The 17,649-nt window shown below is 34.9% G+C and overlaps 1 protein-coding gene and 1 pseudogene across 2 annotated transcripts; both read left to right on the forward strand.

The window, feature by feature from the left end:
- Positions 1-482: 482 nt before the first annotated feature.
- LOC146953396 (F-box only protein 6-like) lies at positions 483-1,561 on the forward strand. Its single transcript, XM_085747087.1, has one exon. The coding sequence runs from the start codon at positions 521-523 to the stop codon at positions 1,559-1,561; it is 1,041 nt and encodes a 346-aa protein (XP_085603213.1). The 5' UTR covers positions 483-520.
- A 12,969-nt stretch (positions 1,562-14,530) lies between these two features.
- Positions 14,531-17,423, forward strand: LOC146953397 (F-box only protein 6 pseudogene; annotated as a pseudogene). Its single transcript, XR_015027828.1, has 2 exons — positions 14,531-14,693; positions 16,189-17,423. The product of XR_015027828.1 is annotated as an F-box only protein 6 pseudogene (transcript).
- Positions 17,424-17,649: the final 226 nt, after the last annotated feature.

Consider the following 17,649-nt stretch of genomic DNA (forward strand, 5'->3'; position numbering starts at 1 on the left):
TGCGTTCTTTTCAATTGTTATATATTGCATTCTATTTTTGTGCATGGCAATAGGAAGCAGAATACATAAATATAGTAGAAAAAGTAAATACTACAATGTCATGATTTTCCATTTAAAACTGACTATTAAAAAAAATTCAAGCAACTATAAAAAAAAAGAGTGAACTAAGTACTATTCTAATTCTTGTATTTTGCTTCCTCTTTGCGTGATTCAGAATAGATGCAGTGCAGTCACATACATCTCGGCAGTCAGGTTAAGAATGGATGGTCCAGATTATGATTTATTTATGCCAATTTTTTTTATATGCTTTCTGTTTCTTGTCTTTATGGTAGAGAGTAGAGAGTATATGAGTATTTTCATGATATTTTCTAAGATAAAAATAGTGGTTTTAACATTGATGTAACACTTTTGTGGCCTTTCAATGGCAGCAGTGAATTCTGGAGGTTTCAGTTTGTTGGAAGCTCTATCCACTAAGAAGTCTTGAAGAGATAGTAAAAGACGAAAAAAGAAAAAAAGAAACATGGGAAAAAAGAAGACTGGAGTTATGAAACGAGAAATTTGGGAAAAGTTCCCTCAAGATCTATTTGAGGTTGTGCTTGCACGACTTCCCATTGCCAATATTATCCGTTTCCGTACTGTATGTCAACAATGGAATAACTTGATAACCTCTCAAAGATTTTATCAACAATTAAATCCATTGTTTTACATAACTTTTGGAACTTTTGGACATTACAAATATTCAAGAATGTATGACCCTTTTATGAAAAGATGGAATAATTCAAAAACATTTGAAATCCCCGCTTATCTAGTTTCTTCTGCAGGGGGTCTAGTTTGTTTTGGAGACAGCCGTTATATTAATCCACATTTGTATGTTTGTAATCCAATGACTCAATCCTTAAAGAAGTTGCCGAATGGGTCAATTATGAGCTGGCATCGTTTAGGGATGACAATGAATGGGAGTGCAAGCTACAGGGTCCTAAAATTGGGCAATGATAGAGAATATGAAATTTACGATTCGCTTACAAACTGTTGGAGTCATCTAAGAAAGATACCTGAATGTATTAAGGAGCTATCCTTTACTATTTCCAACATTGTTTCCATTGACAACACTCTTTATTTCAAGCCTGAGGATCCAAAAAGGATTATTTCTTGTGATACGTCAACTAGGGTTTGGACACAACACTTGGTCCAAGTGCCGTTGCATTCATCTAACTTAACATTGGCCGAGTCTGATGGACGGATCATGCTGGTGGGGCTGGTCGGAGAGAATTTTTTTAAATGGGTATGCATATGGGAGGTGCAGAAAATTACTTTCTTGTTGAAGGAGATTGATAGAAAAAGAATAGGGTTCCCCGTATTTGATGTTACGTCGGTTGACTTTTCTTGCTGGGGAATGAAAGGTTTTCTATCGTGTTACTTGAAATCAGGCAACATGCATCATATGATTACTTACAACATATCAACTAGGAAATGGGAGAATGTTCCTATGCCAAATGAACTGGTCTGTCACAGTTGCATAGATGGTACTGCATTTCAACCTTGCTTCTCAGCAATGCCTTGATGTAGTTAATATGATACAACAATGTCCTAATAATTTTTCCCTCAAATCATGAGGTTCTTTACAAGTTGCTGCCTTCTGGTATTATTGAGTTTCCAATTTGGATGTCTCACCCTCAACAACTCATATTAAGAAAGAATTAATTAATCATGAGTCAGTTATGATTTTATTAGGTTTGTTAGAGTTAGTTATTTTTATTCAGTTAATTATGGTACTATTAGGAAGTTAATTATGGTACCGTTATTGACCAAAAATAAATAAATTAAGGTACTGTTATATGGTATATATACTTTCTTCATTGCAGGTTGAGTTTTCTTATGCCCTTTCTAAGGACATTTTTTCATAAATTATGGAACTTTTTTATTTTTTACAACCTTTACGGTACAATGGGTCAAGGGTGTTACAACAGTTGGGTTTGAGTGTGAGTAGTTAAGTTTCACATTAACTAGTTTAATGCTGGGCATATAAGAAATATGACATATATAACTAAGTTCTTAAATTTTTTATGGAGACGTAATGTCTTCCTCTTTTCTGATCATGGAGTATTGTTTCATTGTTGATCTGATCCTCTCTCAGCCTGCCAAGAACAATAGCCCATGATTTTGGTGATGTATCGGTTGAAGAGATTATGGTAGTGTAGGGAATTCAATTGTATGTTACTCCTCTATATGTGGCGGAGCTAGATAAATAAGTTCAGGTGGGCCACTAAAATAAATTATAATGTATAAAAACAAAATTTAAGTCATAATAAACATTAGGTATAAAGTTGATGTCATAGAGTTTAACTAGCTAAAAAGCTCGAGAGGGTGCTTTTAAAAAATGAATTACATATTTTACAACTGTTATAAATTATGAATTATTTTTTTACGGTATTACTATTACTTGTGGGAATTTTTCAGTTGACAATATAATATAAAGGAAGTTTGAAACCCGTCAAATTAGAAGGTCTAAAGCTCCACAAACTAGCCTAGTATAAGGATGCCATAAATCCTCCATGTCATTTTTCTGTTTAAAATCTCACAAAATGGCCCTATATGATTTTTAATTTTTTAAATTTTCCGGAAGGATTGTGGCCCACTGGTGCAATTCCGCAAATATAAAGTTATATCGAGTAGTAAAAATATCGATCCACGTGGAGTTAAATGTGATTACCAATCTAATTCTTAGTTTAGTAAAAAATATAAAGACATAAAATAATTTAAACTAAGGTTAAAATAAAAGGAGTAAAATGCGGTCTAAAGAAAATAACCTCTTTTAGCATTTTTGGGCTTACTTTTTCTCTTTTCAAAAATGTCATCAATTTTAAATACAAATAACACATATAAATAATATTAAATATTAAAAAATGTAACAAACACGATGAGTATATTTGCACTTACTTTTTTATTATCTCAATTATACCTTTAAACAACTTTTTCTATAATAAAGATCGTTGTTGGAGTATTAAAAAAAATTAGATTTTTTTTTTTGTGATATTGTTGGTGTCACTGAAATAAATAATCATGATTAGTTTGGTTTGTTATAATTTGAAAGCAACAAACATTTATATTTTTCGTTTTAATCCAAATCAAAATTTCATAAAAAAAAACACAATTAATAATTTTCAAATGTTAGCGCAATAAATAGAGCGGAAAGACGGGCACGTGAGTGCCGGTCTTTTCGCTAGTGTGTATAATAGTAATAATAGATAAACACATCACCCGTTCACAAGTCTTGATTCAAATGGTAAATATATTAAAATTGTTCGACCGGACTCAAAATTTGGCTCGTCCACTTACATGTGTGAGAGTTATCATACAACTACTATGCTTCATCTATCTAAAAAAAAAAAAAAAAAAACTTGACAATTACTTTTCTCGCCCTCTTAAATTCTCCCGCGCCCTGTAAATTTACAAAAAAGCCCTTCGAATTTTATAATTTGGATATTTAATTTCCCAGAAATTTCCGGATTATATAATCTGGAAATCTCTTTTACTAGAATTTCAACACACTTTGCTTTATTTTATATTATTTTGATGCTAAATTCATAAACAAATGCAAAGATAAACAGAAACATACGAACAAAAATAATACACAAAATCACATTTTATTAAAATAATTACTCATACATTTACAATGGGGTAAAACTAAATTTGGGGTAAAAAGAAAACCATAAGAAAACCAACCTCCCTGGGGTAAAACTAAATCTGCAAATTTAGTTTTACCCCAAGAAGGTTGGTCATCAAAGGAGGAGGGGGAGGGGGAAGGAGAAAGAGATGATCGGGGGGGGGGGGGGGGGGGGGGGGGGGGGGTAAGGGGTAAGGCTACTAGGGTAAGGTCTGTTTCCAGGGCGAAAGAGACCTTGATGGTCAACCTTGCACCGAAACAGATCAACATGATACCCAGACAGACAGGGGCGGTGGCAACCCCCAGCTAGCCTGGGCACTAGCCCAGGCTTATGATAAGTGTTTAAAAGTGATATATTTCATATAGGAGTTTAGGCATTTTAGTGACTTGTTTTGCAAGATTCTCCATGGAAAACTCCAAATATTATGCAAATATGTCATATATGCTTTTGAGCTTTATTCTACCCAATGTATGCAGGAAATGACAAGCAAGGTACAAGAAAGAAGAATTTGAACCAAAGGTAGGACGCTTTCGCGTCCTATGGACGCTTAAGCGTCCACAATGTCGTATGAAACTCTTTGCACGCTTTCAGGACGCTTTCAGGACGCTTTTCATGATTCAAGTAGGACGCTTTCGCGTCCTCATCACGCGAAAGCGTGCAAGCTCCAGAGGCAAACCGTCTTAGGACGCTTTCTGCACGCCATTAGCACGCGAAAGCGTGCTCATCTACTTTTGCCAGAAGATATTTTCATTGCATACGTGGCAGCTTGCTATTGGTCACTGGGAGATTTTTGTGAAGGACGCTTAAGCGTCCTGAGGACGCGAAAGCGTCCAACACGAGTGCAATCCCAATTAAATAGATTTTTCACCTCTCTTTGGAGACACACTGTTTTTATTGAGATATTTTCATACATTTCTAGAGAGAGGTTAGAGCTATTTCATAGAGAGAAACACAAAGCAAGTGGTTGAGGAGTAGATTCAACTCAAGATCGCTTTGGACACGAAGGATCTTGACATGGAATCTTCATCTTTCCTTCATCCCTTGTTATAGTATACATGTCTATGTGTAGCTATCATCTTCTTTGTAGTATTGAGGTAACAAACAAGCTATTATGTAATCTTTTGATCTTTTAATGTATAAGGTTCTAGCTTAATGATTCAATATTGTTGTTATTCTTATGTTTAATGCTTTCAAAGAGATTCAAGATGATTTGGACACGAACTCTTGAATCTAGAACTAGAATAACAAACTATCTTAAGTTATATCACTCTTGACAAGTTTGTAAACCTTTGATAATTGCTTTTAATCAAGAATTTAATGCTTTCGGATACTTAATCAGGCTGGACACGGTCGATTAAGTTATCCGATCGACTTTGTTATCGTTTAAGGGATTTGGACACGAATGTTTAAACGATAATTTAGAAATAATGATATCGCTTTGGACACGAAGGATGTTGTAGAAATGATTGTGATAATATTGGTTATAAAGCTAGAGTCTGTTAATCGATCAAGAGATTGCTGCTGTTATGCTTGCTCGTTATCTTATACCGCAAGCGAAATAGTTCGATCTCATCTCGTTTTTACTTTTATGTCGTTTAGGAACATAGTTTTACAAACAAACAATTTATATCCAAACCCTTAATGTGAACTATTGTGAAAATGCTTATGATATACGCAACTCCCTGTGGAGACGATATTAAAATACTTACTTTGTTTGATGCAAAAATTACTACATCAAAATGGCGCCGTTGCCGGGGAGTAGCGGATAATTTCATAAGTATCGAAACAATTTTGTCATGTTAAGCAATTTTGCACAAACTGGTTCTTGTATATTTGTTGTACATATTTACACCTATACTTTCTTTTATGTTACTAATCACTTGGTCAAGTCGATGTGTCCAATCGAGAATTCAAAGGAATCTTAGAAAAGAAGGTCGTGTTGGCATCACGAATAGATTGGTCAGTAAAGCTTGATGAGGCATGTGAAAGCCGTACCACTTGCCGGTTGAACTAGAGCACGAAGCGTTTTGTGCGCACAAAGCGTTTTGATTTCTTAATTTTGACCAAGAGTAAGTGGGTGAATAGAGGAAGGTTCAAATACAAGAATGCGGAGAAATGCGCGACAAGCGTTGAATCTTCTAAAGTGTACAAGGAGAAGGTGAGCGCTATCATGGCAAGCGGATTGTGAAACAAAACTTTGAGCTAGGACAAATGGTGTTATTTTGTAACTCAAGATTTCGGTTAATCCTGGGAAAGTTCAAGTCTATGTGGTCTAATCCGTTTACAATCAAAGAAAAAAAGGCCTTATGGAACAGTAGTGTAGAAGTTCCAATGACAAAGTCCGACTGGACGGGGAATGGGTAAAGATTGAAGCCCTACTTCGGTGGTGAAATTGATCGGAATTTGTCGACGATTTCACTAATCGAACCGTGATTTCTTCAAAGATAAAGGCGTCGAGCTCATGACGTAAAACAAGCGCTTGCTGGGAGGCACACCCAGTTTTGTAAGTATTTTTATGTTATGCATTTAGTTTTAGTCATTTAGCAATCAAAGCAAGAATTGTAAAAAGCAAAATTTTGAGCATACTTGGGAGGACGCTTTCGCGACAGGAGGTCGCTTAAGCGTCCTACACGTTGGTTTGAAAAAAAAATAACGCTTTCCAAGGGGATTAACTCCCCTTAACCACACACACTCACCCACTTCCCTCTCATTTTCGGTTACACAACACAAAAACAAATTTCTCACTTTTCTCTCTTCACAAACACAAACCTAATTTCATTTTGTCAAATCCAAGTCACTCACTCAAAGATTTGTGCATTCATTCTCTTTCATTTGAATCTCCTTTCAAAGATTTGACAGGTTTGTTGCTCCTTCCCATTTTCTTGCTCTTAATTAGAAAACACATACATGCTTCATGCATTTGTAGAAAGGCTAGGGTAAGGCTAGATTTTTATGATTAGAGACTGTGTACTAGGAATCTAGTGGTGAAAAGAATCAGTTTTGAATCAAATTGCCATGAACATTCAATTTTTGGAATGGTGACCCATTTTGAATATTTTGAAAAAAAAAAAAATAAAAACATTTAGGGTTTGAATGGTTCATGTGCAAATTTCTTGATCACTAGTGAGTTTTAGAGACTTAGGAAGTTTAATGTTGTCAAAAATATGCTGGATTGGTGTTGTGTTGGAATTTTGGGATGAAATTATGCAGGTGCAGATGGAGGACGCTTTTCATCAGTTCTGAGGACGCTTAAGCGTCCAAAAAGCGTGCAAATGGCAGAGTCTTCATGATAGCACGCTTTTGAGGTCGCTTAAGCGTCCCAAAAGCGTCCTACCCCCAGTCATTTATTTTTCTGTGCTTTTCAAATCTGTTTAACTAGGTTGATTCCATTTGTGTTCTAATTGAATTTTATCATATGTGTATGGACTTTTCTGGTTGTTTTGCAGATGGCACCTAAAAACAAAACCACCGGCACCAAACGAACTAGAGGTTCCACTTCCGGAACCATTGAGCGTTCCATACCCGTACCGCGTATTTTTGACCGTAACCGGTACTCTTCCGGGAAATATCTCATGAGGTACAATGAATTGAACAAGGGCACCTGGCACGAGAAAACCTTCAACATCAACCCGACTGGCAATTATGCCCACATCCTTAACATGATAACATCTAGGAAGTGGGATAAGCTCTTGACACCTGAAACCCAAATCAACCCAGACATTGTGCGAGAGTTCTACGCCAATGCTTTACCCAATTGTGAGAAAACGGAGATGGATGCTAGGTTCACATACACTAGCTTTGTTAGGGGTACCAATGTGAGGTTTGACCGAGACACAATTAACACATATCTCGGTAACCCCCTAGAGCTTGACCCACCCGAGGATCCTACTATCCCCACCCTTTGTGCCTATGGAGAGATGGAGAGAGACAAAGATTACAGCTTTAGGCAAATAGCTAGAGACATACTCTTACCAGGGAAAACTTATAACAAGGGAAAAAAGAGCCAGGAGTATACAACCGCCAATTTTAGGGACATGAAACTTGAAGCTGGTATTATATTCCAATTCTTGGTGCATAATGTCGTTCCTAGGAGTCATGTCACAACCACACCTATGGCTGCCCTACCTTTGCTTTGGCACATTCTTCAAGGAGGGCAAGTAGATGTTGCCCGAATTATTTCTGACCAGATGAAGCATGTCGCATTATGTGGTTTCATAGGGAAAATAACCAAGCTATCCTTTCCTGGTCTACTTATGGGTCTACTGAAAGACCAAGGAGTCATCATACCTGAGCCTAGAACAGAAAAGCTTAAAGGAGTGGTTGATGATCGATACATTTTCATCCATTCCCAAAGACTAGCTGGAGTTATACCACATGAGCCCGAGCCTGAGCATGACCAGGAGGATACTCAGCAGCAGGAGGATGTGCACCAGGAGGATACTCAGCAGCAAGACATACCTCATCCTCCTACTTCATTTGAGTTTTCATCTTTTCAGGCTTATATGATGCAGTACGAGCAGAGACAGGAGCAGCGGGACCATTTCATTATGGACCAGAATGCTGCACTTTACAGGAGCCACAGAGGCATCTACCAGTCACTGTATGAGGCTCGCATGGACCCTGCTTACCAGATGTTGTCACCTGAGACTTACATGGAGGCTTGTAGATGGCCTGGGGACAGGCCAATTTTCCCAGGAGGGGGCAGTGGTGCAGCTTTTGGTGGCCCTCAGGGTGATTATCATGACATGGATGATGATGATGCGGCAAACTGACAGCATCAGCTTGTATTTTTAGTGATGCTTTGATATTTCTGCTTTGACTATTTATGTTTATGTTTTTATGTTGATGTTGGAACAATTTAAATGCTTTTGTACTTATACTTTTTGAGCACGGTTTCGAGTGTTCAACATTTTGGTTTAGTTAAATGTCATTTTGGGTTAAATAACTTAGCTTGTTGTTTGGCTTTTAACTTATTGCTTTGGATGAAAATTTTGTTTAAACTTGCTTGTGTTTCGTCAAAAGAAAGATTGCTCATGAACATCAAAGTTTAAGGTGCTCCAAGGAGCCAATTATTGAGCAAAAGCAGATGAGTGATAATGTTATGAATTGTGAGAAAGCACAAAGCCAAGGTATTAGTTTCCCGTTATTCTAGGTTTTTACTAAGAATTTGAAACAAGTACTTTGCACAAAATGTATCTCATTTAATTCTTAACATAAACATAAATATTTATGAACCACTTAGTACTTAACATAAATGTGAGGTAGCTTCAATCTGTTGTATATATGCTGGAGACCAATAATCACCGTCTAACTTGTTTTAGTTATGTTAAATCTGATAATTATTTTGAATTGTTTGAAAGCATGGAAAGGATCAATGCACTTTTTGAATTGAGAGTAACCTACTTGACCACATAAAGCCTACCTGTGAGAAGAGCGAGTATCTGATACCCCAATCCGAGCCTAATGAATCAAGTCCTCAAACATGAACTGTCAATATTCATAAGCACAATGCTTGTTGAATTTGCCTGAAATTTTTCAAAAATCCAGTTCATGGTTGAATCTTATAGGACTTTGATATTTTTACTTTGTTGAACCCTTAACCTTTTTGTACTTTGTCCCTTGCCTTAGGATAGGGGAACATTCAATTAGAGTTTTTGTTGTATTCAAGTTGGGGAGAAAAAGGAGGCATTATATGTTAAGTTCTGGTGAAGTTGTAAAATAACCTGACAACATTGAATCAAAGAAAAAATTGTACATTTGAAAAGAAAAGAAAAGAAAAGAAAAAAAAATAGAGAAAAATCAAAAATAGAATAAGTTGTCAAGGTTATTGGTTTAAAAGTGATATATTTCATATAGGAGTTTAGGCATTTTAGTGACTTGTTTTGCAAGATTCTCCATGGAAAACTCCAAATATTATGCAAATATGTCATATATGCTTTTGAGCTTTATTCTACCCAATGTATGCAGGAAATGACAAGCAAGGTACAAGAAAGAAGAATTTGAACCAAAGGTAGGACGCTTTCGCGTCCTATGGACGCTTAAGCGTCCACAATGTCGTATGCAACTCTTTGCACGCTTTCAGGACGCTTTCAGGACGCTTTTCATGATTCAAGTAGGACGCTTTCGCGTCCTCATCACGCGAAAGCGTGCAAGCTCCAGAGGCAAACCGTCTTAGGACGCTTTCTGCACGCCATTAGCACGCGAAAGCGTGCTCATCTACTTTTGCCAGAAGATATTTTCATTGCATACGTGGCAGCTTGCTATTGGTCACTGGGAGATTTTTGTGAAGGACGCTTAAGCGTCCTGAGGACGCGAAAGCGTCCAACACGAGTGCAATCCCAATTAAATAGATTTTTCACCTCTCTTTGGAGACACACTGTTTTTATTGAGATATTTTCATACATTTCTAGAGAGAGGTTAGAGCTATTTCATAGAGAGAAACACAAAGCAAGTGGTTGAGGAGTAGATTCAACTCAAGATCGCTTTGGACACGAAGGATCTTGACATGGAATCTTCATCTTTCCTTCATCCCTTGTTATAGTATACATGTCTATGTGTAGCTATCATCTTCTTTGTAGTATTGAGGTAACAAACAAGCTATTATGTAATCTTTTGATCTTTTAATGTATAAGGTTCTAGCTTAATGATTCAATATTGTTGTTATTCTTATGTTTAATGCTTTCAAAGAGATTCAAGATGATTTGGACACGAACTCTTGAATCTAGAACTAGAATAACAAACTATCTTAAGTTATATCACTCTTGACAAGTTTGTAAACCTTTGATAATTGCTTTTAATCAAGAATTTAATGCTTTCGGATACTTAATCAGGCTGGACACGGTCGATTAAGTTATCCGATCGACTTTGTTATCGTTTAAGGGATTTGGACACGAATGTTTAAACGATAATTTAGAAATAATGATATCGCTTTGGACACGAAGGATGTTGTAGAAATGATTGTGATAATATTGGTTATAAAGCTAGAGTCTGTTAATCGATCAAGAGATTGCTGCTGTTATGCTTGCTCGTTATCTTATACCGCAAGCGAAATAGTTCGATCTCATCTCGTTTTTACTTTTATGTCGTTTAGGAACATAGTTTTACAAACAAACAATTTATATCCAAACCCTTAATGTGAACTATTGTGAAAATGCTTATGATATACGCAACTCCCTGTGGAGACGATATTAAAATACTTACTTTGTTTGATGCAAAAATTACTACATCAGCTTAGCTGCTACTTTCTTTGTACCAAGTTCAGCCCAATAGCCCTTTTCCTACTTAAAAAAAAATTGGGCAAAATCTGAAAATTCTCACACGCAAAGAGATCTCAGAAAGGGCATTTATTTATCTCCTAATTTTATTTAGCACACTATTGGCAGGTTCATCTCTCTTATTTTGAATGGTTAATTGTTCAAATTGACCATGTAAAATAAAAAACATATATTCTAGCATTGTTATTCGAGTTTTTTCTTATTTTTTATCCTATAATATACGCGTAGTATAAAAATGTGACATAGATGTTGAATTTTTTCATGATTTTTTCCATACATGTTTAGCACGTTAAAATATAGTTTTACACAAAAAATTCAAATTTTTCGACCAGGGACAAATTAATTATCATTTTTTATTCCCCATTATTATGAATTTCTTAAACAATTTATAATTAATTTGTATCTCGTTTAAAAACTACAAAATTTTATTGTGAAGGTTCTTATCATCTTCTAGTCATGCCTGCAAAATTAGGGAACTAAATTTGACCTGTGAAGATACGCTTACTCGGAACAAAATTTCAATTTTGCACGTTTTGGTTGAAAAATCAAAATAATTTCAAACGACTTCAAAATGCTATGAAACTTTACAAATCCATTTTATGTATTTAATAGATGTCTCTGCAAATAATGAGCTCAAAATTTGATTTATAGGTCGAGATTTCCGTTGTTTTGTTTTTTGAGTTATTGACACTTCAAAAATTCATAATTAATTTGTCAAAAATTTATAATATTTTGTGTAAAGCCATATTTTAACGTTCTAAACACGCCATATTTTGCAATAAAAATTTTGCCCAGGTTCTAAAATTTTCCTGGCTCCGCCACTGCAGACAGACCGTGCTTCTTTGCAGTGCGTTGCCTTCCCCGTTGACCGTTCATATAATCCTTGAGTTTCCAAAGTAGCCTCTTTTTCTGAAAGGCCAACGATGGAAACACATTGTGCATAAAAGAAAGAGGAGGAGAGGGTGTGAGAAATGGTGGGATTTTGGAGCCTATTTATAGAATTTCTTTAAGCATAGGTTATATCTACACTTAATGCTGAGTCAAAAACATGTTTCAAATGAGTTTTACCAGCCACATGCTTTAGAGACCATGAGGGAACATAGTTTGAAAGCTTACCATGAGGGAATGAAGTTTTAGGAAAGATTGGTGGAGAGGAGAAGAGAGGAGGGCGTGACAGAAGAGAGGGAAGGAGGAGAATGTCTTGCCAACAACTTAGGAGAGAGAATGGATAAGGGAAAAATGAGATATTTTGGTGCCTTCACCAATTAAATATCCTTTCCCGTGCAATTACCTAATTGCCCTTGCCTTAAACGTGTTACATCCGTCTCTGATACTTAACTCGTATTAAGCTAACACCACATAATAAATATTTTCCATTAAGCTTAGTTTCCATAACTTTAATCTTCTGGCATGATCGACTGGTAATATTCCGATATTGACAGACGGGATATTACATTCTACCCCCCATAAAGAAATATTGTCCTCGAAATTTAGAAATCATCTACCAATCACTGTGACTAAAATCTGCCTCCTTTGTTTTTAGCTAAATAAGGTCTGATCATGCCCACTCCAAAGAGTTCGAACATCAACACACAAAACAATCGAAATGGATATCCATTTTGTGCGTGAAAAGGTTGCTAAAGGTCAAGTACGTGTTTTACATGTCTCATCTCGGTATCAAATAGCTGACATTTTCACCAAGGGCCTTCCACTGCAATTATTTTATGATTTCAGAGATAGTGTCAACATTCGTCAACCTCCCGTTTCGACTACGAGGGTGTATTAAAATATAAAATATTCATTGTATAAATTATTAGTAGATTTTATATTAATTATGTTCTGAATTCGTTAAAAATCACACCAATAAAATACTTGATGTGTGGACCAAATTAATCAAGCAACCAATATCAATATGCGTAACAACTATAAACACAAGCAAAAGTACGAAATAGCGAGAGAAAAGAGAGAGAACACACGAAATTTGTTTATCCAGTTCTTTCAAATATTGGCCTAGTCTGGGGGAGAGAGCAGCTCTCGGTTCCACTATGACGACTAGCGAAAAGATGGGCACTCACGTGCTCGTCTTTCCGCTCTTTTTATTGCACTAAAGTTTGAAAATTATGAACGGTGTTTTTTATGAAATTTTAATTTTGATTAAAAGTAAAAATATAAATGTTATTTGCTTTCAAATCGTAACAAAACAAACTAACCTTGATTATCTATTTCAAAGAAACCAACAATATAACAAAATAACATAATCTAAATTCTTTTTTTTAATGACACCAACAACAATCTTTATTATAGAAAAAAATTGTTGTTTAAGGGTATAATTGAGATAATAGAAAAGTAAGTATAGATACACTCATCAAGTTTGTTACACTTTTAAAACGATAAAGGAAAATTACACTTTTAAAATGATAAAGGAAAAAATTGGAAATTTATGTTTGTCAATCTTTTTTTTAATATTTAAATTTATTCTTATTTATTTGTTACATGTGTTATTTGTATTTAAAATTGAGGGTATTTTTCGAAATGAGAAAAAGTCAACTCAAAAGAGCTGAAAGAGGTTGTTTTCTTTATATATAGTATAGATTTAATATAGTACTAACAAATCTTTTTCTAAAATATTTTGAGTCCTAATCTTTTTTTTAGAGGATTTAAAGTTCAATCTTTAACATTATTTTTTGCTCACGTTTGTTACTAATCCTTTGTTTAGAGGATTTAAAGTCCAATCTTTAACATTATTTTTTGCTCACATAATCTTTTGCGTAGAGGATTTAAAGTTCAATATTTAACATTATTTTTTGCTCACGTTTGTTACTAATATTTTTTAGAGGATTTAAAGTCTAATCTTTAACATTATTTTTTTATCACGCTTGTTACATTTGTTTTAATATTTAAATTTATTCTTATCTATTTGTTATATGTGTTATTTGTATTGAAAATTAAGGGTATTTTTGGAAAGAAAAATTCAAACCAAAAGTGCTAAAAGGGGTAGTTTTCTATATTATATAGTATAGATAAAGTTCAATCTTTAACATTATTTTTTGCTCACGTTTGTTAATAATCGTTGTTTTAGGGAATTTAAAGTCGAATCTTTAACATTATATTTTGCTCACGTTTGTTACTAATCTTTTTTTTAGAGAAGTTAAAGTCCAATCTTTAACATTAATTTTTCTCATGTTTGTTACATTTGTTTTAATATTTAAATTTATTATATTTGCATCAAATATTCCTTTAAAAATATATTTGTATCAAATCTTCCTTCATACGGTACAAAAATATATTTATTGTTCATAAATATATTTTTAGCACAAAATATATTTGAAACAAATCTTTTATATTTTTAGCAACAATATTCTTCATCCATCAAATTTTGAGTCAATTTTAACAAATCAGAGATAATTGTGACCCAAGATAAACATACTTGGTTCCCAAGTTATATATGCTTAGTGGCCAAGATACTTGGTTCCCAAGTTAGACATACTTAGTGCCCAAGACAACGTCATTGTATAAATATAAATTCATACTTAGACATTACAACATAATGAAACAGTCAAGGAAAACAAATTTTGCCCAAAAAATAAAAACTATTCAAATCATATTAAAATTCAAAATTAGTGTTTTCCTTTTCTCCAAGCATCAAACCATAACCCATTCTCACGTTCCTCCGTATATCACTCAGAATCGCCATCGTTCTGCCACGCTGTGCGGTTGAGTCTCAGGCACAGTTCCTTCTGCGCACCGCCACACGGTTAGTCTTCTTCACATCTAGCTTCCTTTTAATTCTAAGTCTCTGTCCGTAGGTTCTTTGTTGTTATGTTTGCGTTCTTTTCAGTTGTTATATGCACGTTCCCGTGTAACTTGCATTCTATTTATTTCCCAATACTGCGTTTATTGGAACACTGCTCCAGCCACGAACTCCATCATTAAAATCTCTTTCAAAAAGTTGTTCCCAACCTTTTGTATTTGAAGTTGACGGTGGCTCCGTCGTCCATGTGAACAAAGGAAAGGAGAATCCACTGCCAAAAATGGGTGGATCCTTATCCTGCATCCGTATACAAAATTTTGTAATGTTAAACTACTTTTAAAATCTTAAAATAATATTTATTATTTAATCTGACTATCTTCGTCCAATACAAGGAAACATATTACAACAAGAGTAGAATTGATTAGCAATGGCCTTAGTTAAAACTTCTCAAAGACCATGTACTAAATTAATGGCGTTGTATGTTTTCAAACTCAAGCACACTTCATTGTTGCACATTATCACATGCTTGCACCATAGCCACTTCTCTTAATTTTTTCACTAGATCCTTCACTGTCAAGTTGTATTTTGTTACCCATCTGTAGAATCAATTACAAGAAACATACATTATAATATATGTTACAGATAATACTTAAATTTGGATAAGAATCAAACTTGAGTTGGAATCATGCTTCTTAATTTTCTTCCATGAAATTATATATATCAATAAACAAACAGTAAGATATCAAATGAACCAATAAGTTAATAGATTAAAATAAAGAAGCATCGATGACCTCTTGCATAATTGTGGCTTTTTTCATCTTAGAACTTAAGCTACATTTGCTATCATATTGCTGAGTCTGCTCACGTTTATTTGAGTGATGCACCTATAGGAATAGGATATATTGGTTTGCAGCAATCTTAGGAACCAAACTTTCTATCCATCTCTCTCTCTCTCTCTTTGTGTGTGTATGTGTGCGTGTGTGCATTTATATATAATTCTTTTACATCTTTTTATGCTGAAAATGTGCATCAAGTGAAAACTAGGATCGTTTTATTTACAATTCTATTCTTAATAATTTTAAATTAATTCAGTTTTGATTATTTTCTTTCTGTCCACTAGTTTTTTGTACAAAGAAAGTATGTTCTTACGCCTGCAGCACTTATCATTTAATTTACATTATACATAAGCCGGAAAGCATAGCAGTATATGCAACTTTCTTGCATTCCTTGTGTGTTCACGTTATATAATTGAATATCTTCTTGATCCTTGAAATGTTCGGTAACTAAGACCAAATTTGGACTTGAATATCAACTCGTGTATCATTCTATAGTCTCGTAATTATGCCATTTTCCATATGATTTACGCCAGTGATTATATTCATGTTATATTTCATGTCTTCATGGTATGAAGTGTATGAATATGTTCTGTCATCTTTTCATAGATAGTAGTCTTCTTTGATATTGATGTAACACTTTTGTGGCCTTAAAATTGTAGCAGGTAATTCTGGAACTTTCATTTTGATGGAGCCTCTATACACCATGAAGTCTGAAAGAGATAGGAACATGAGAAAATCATCTGTTGAAGTTATGAAACCACAAATTTGGGAAAAATTTCCTGAAGATCTATTTGAGCTTGTTCTTGCACGACTTCCCATTGCCACAATTATTCGCTTTCGCACTGTATGTCAGCAATGGAATAACTTGATAACCTCACAGAGTTTTTCTCAGTTTAGTACTCAAGTTTCACAGGAAAATCCATTGTTTTATACAACTTTTGGAGATTATGATTACGAAGCCATGTATGACGCTTATATGAAAAGATGGTATTATCCTAATACACTTGAATACTCTGCTTTCCCAGTTTCTTCTACAGGAGGTCTAGTTTGTTTTCAGTATGAATGTTCTAATACGTTATGTGTTTGTAATCCAATGACTAAATCCTTCAAGAAGTTGCCAAATGGGTCGATTAAGAAGTGGTATCATTTAGGGATGACAATGAATGGGAGTGCAGGATACAGGGTCCTAAAATTGGGCTATAGTAGATATGAAATTTACGATTCAACAACAACGTTTTGGAGGTATCTAGGAAAGATACCTGCATATATTAAGGAGCCAGGCTATATTACTTCCACTTCTATTTCCGTTGACAACACACTTTACTTCATGCATAAATATCAAGGGATTGTTTCATGTGACACATCGACTGGGGTTTGGACACAACATTTGATCCAAGCGCCGTTGCATTCATCTGGCTTAACATTGGCCGAGTCTGATGGGCGGATCATGCTTGTGGGGATACTCGAAGAGAATGATTCTACATGTGTGTGCATATGGGAGGTGCTGAAAATGACTTTCATATTGAAGGAAATTGGTAGAAAGTCACTCTTAGAATTTCACAAGACGCTGGTTGGCCTGACTTGCGTCGGAAATAAAGGTTTGCTCTTGTGTTACTTGAAATCATGCAATATGTATCGTATGATTACTTACAACATAGCGAATAGGGAATGGTTGAAGGTTCAACTGCCATTTAGAAGAAAAGTACTCCAGCAGAATCTCATACGTGTCACTGCATTTCAACCATGCCTAACTGCAATGCCTTGATTTAATTTAATTTATGTGATTCAACAATGGTAATGAGTTTTGAATTTTGATGTTTCACCCTCAATCCCTCGTACTATTAGAGAATTAATTAATTATGAGTCAGTTATGATTCTATTACGTTTGTTAGAGTTAGTTACTTTCTTCATTGTGATTTGAGCTTCCTTATGCCCGTTATAAGGAGTTATTTTGATAAATTATTGAACTATTTAATTTTTATAACCTTTTCGTTGCAATGGTTGTTAAAACTTTTAATTCCTCTAACATGACACACCTATGCTCATACCACCACAACTAGGGGTGGCAAAACGGGTCTGACTCGCCGGGCCGGCCCGTTTGGCCTGCTATTTTTGGCGGGCTG

Source organism: Medicago sativa, chromosome 1 (genome assembly GCF_051527215.1).
Source record: "Medicago sativa cultivar Bolivia chromosome 1, Bolivia_mono, whole genome shotgun sequence".
Taxonomy (NCBI): Eukaryota; Viridiplantae; Streptophyta; class Magnoliopsida; order Fabales; family Fabaceae; genus Medicago; species Medicago sativa.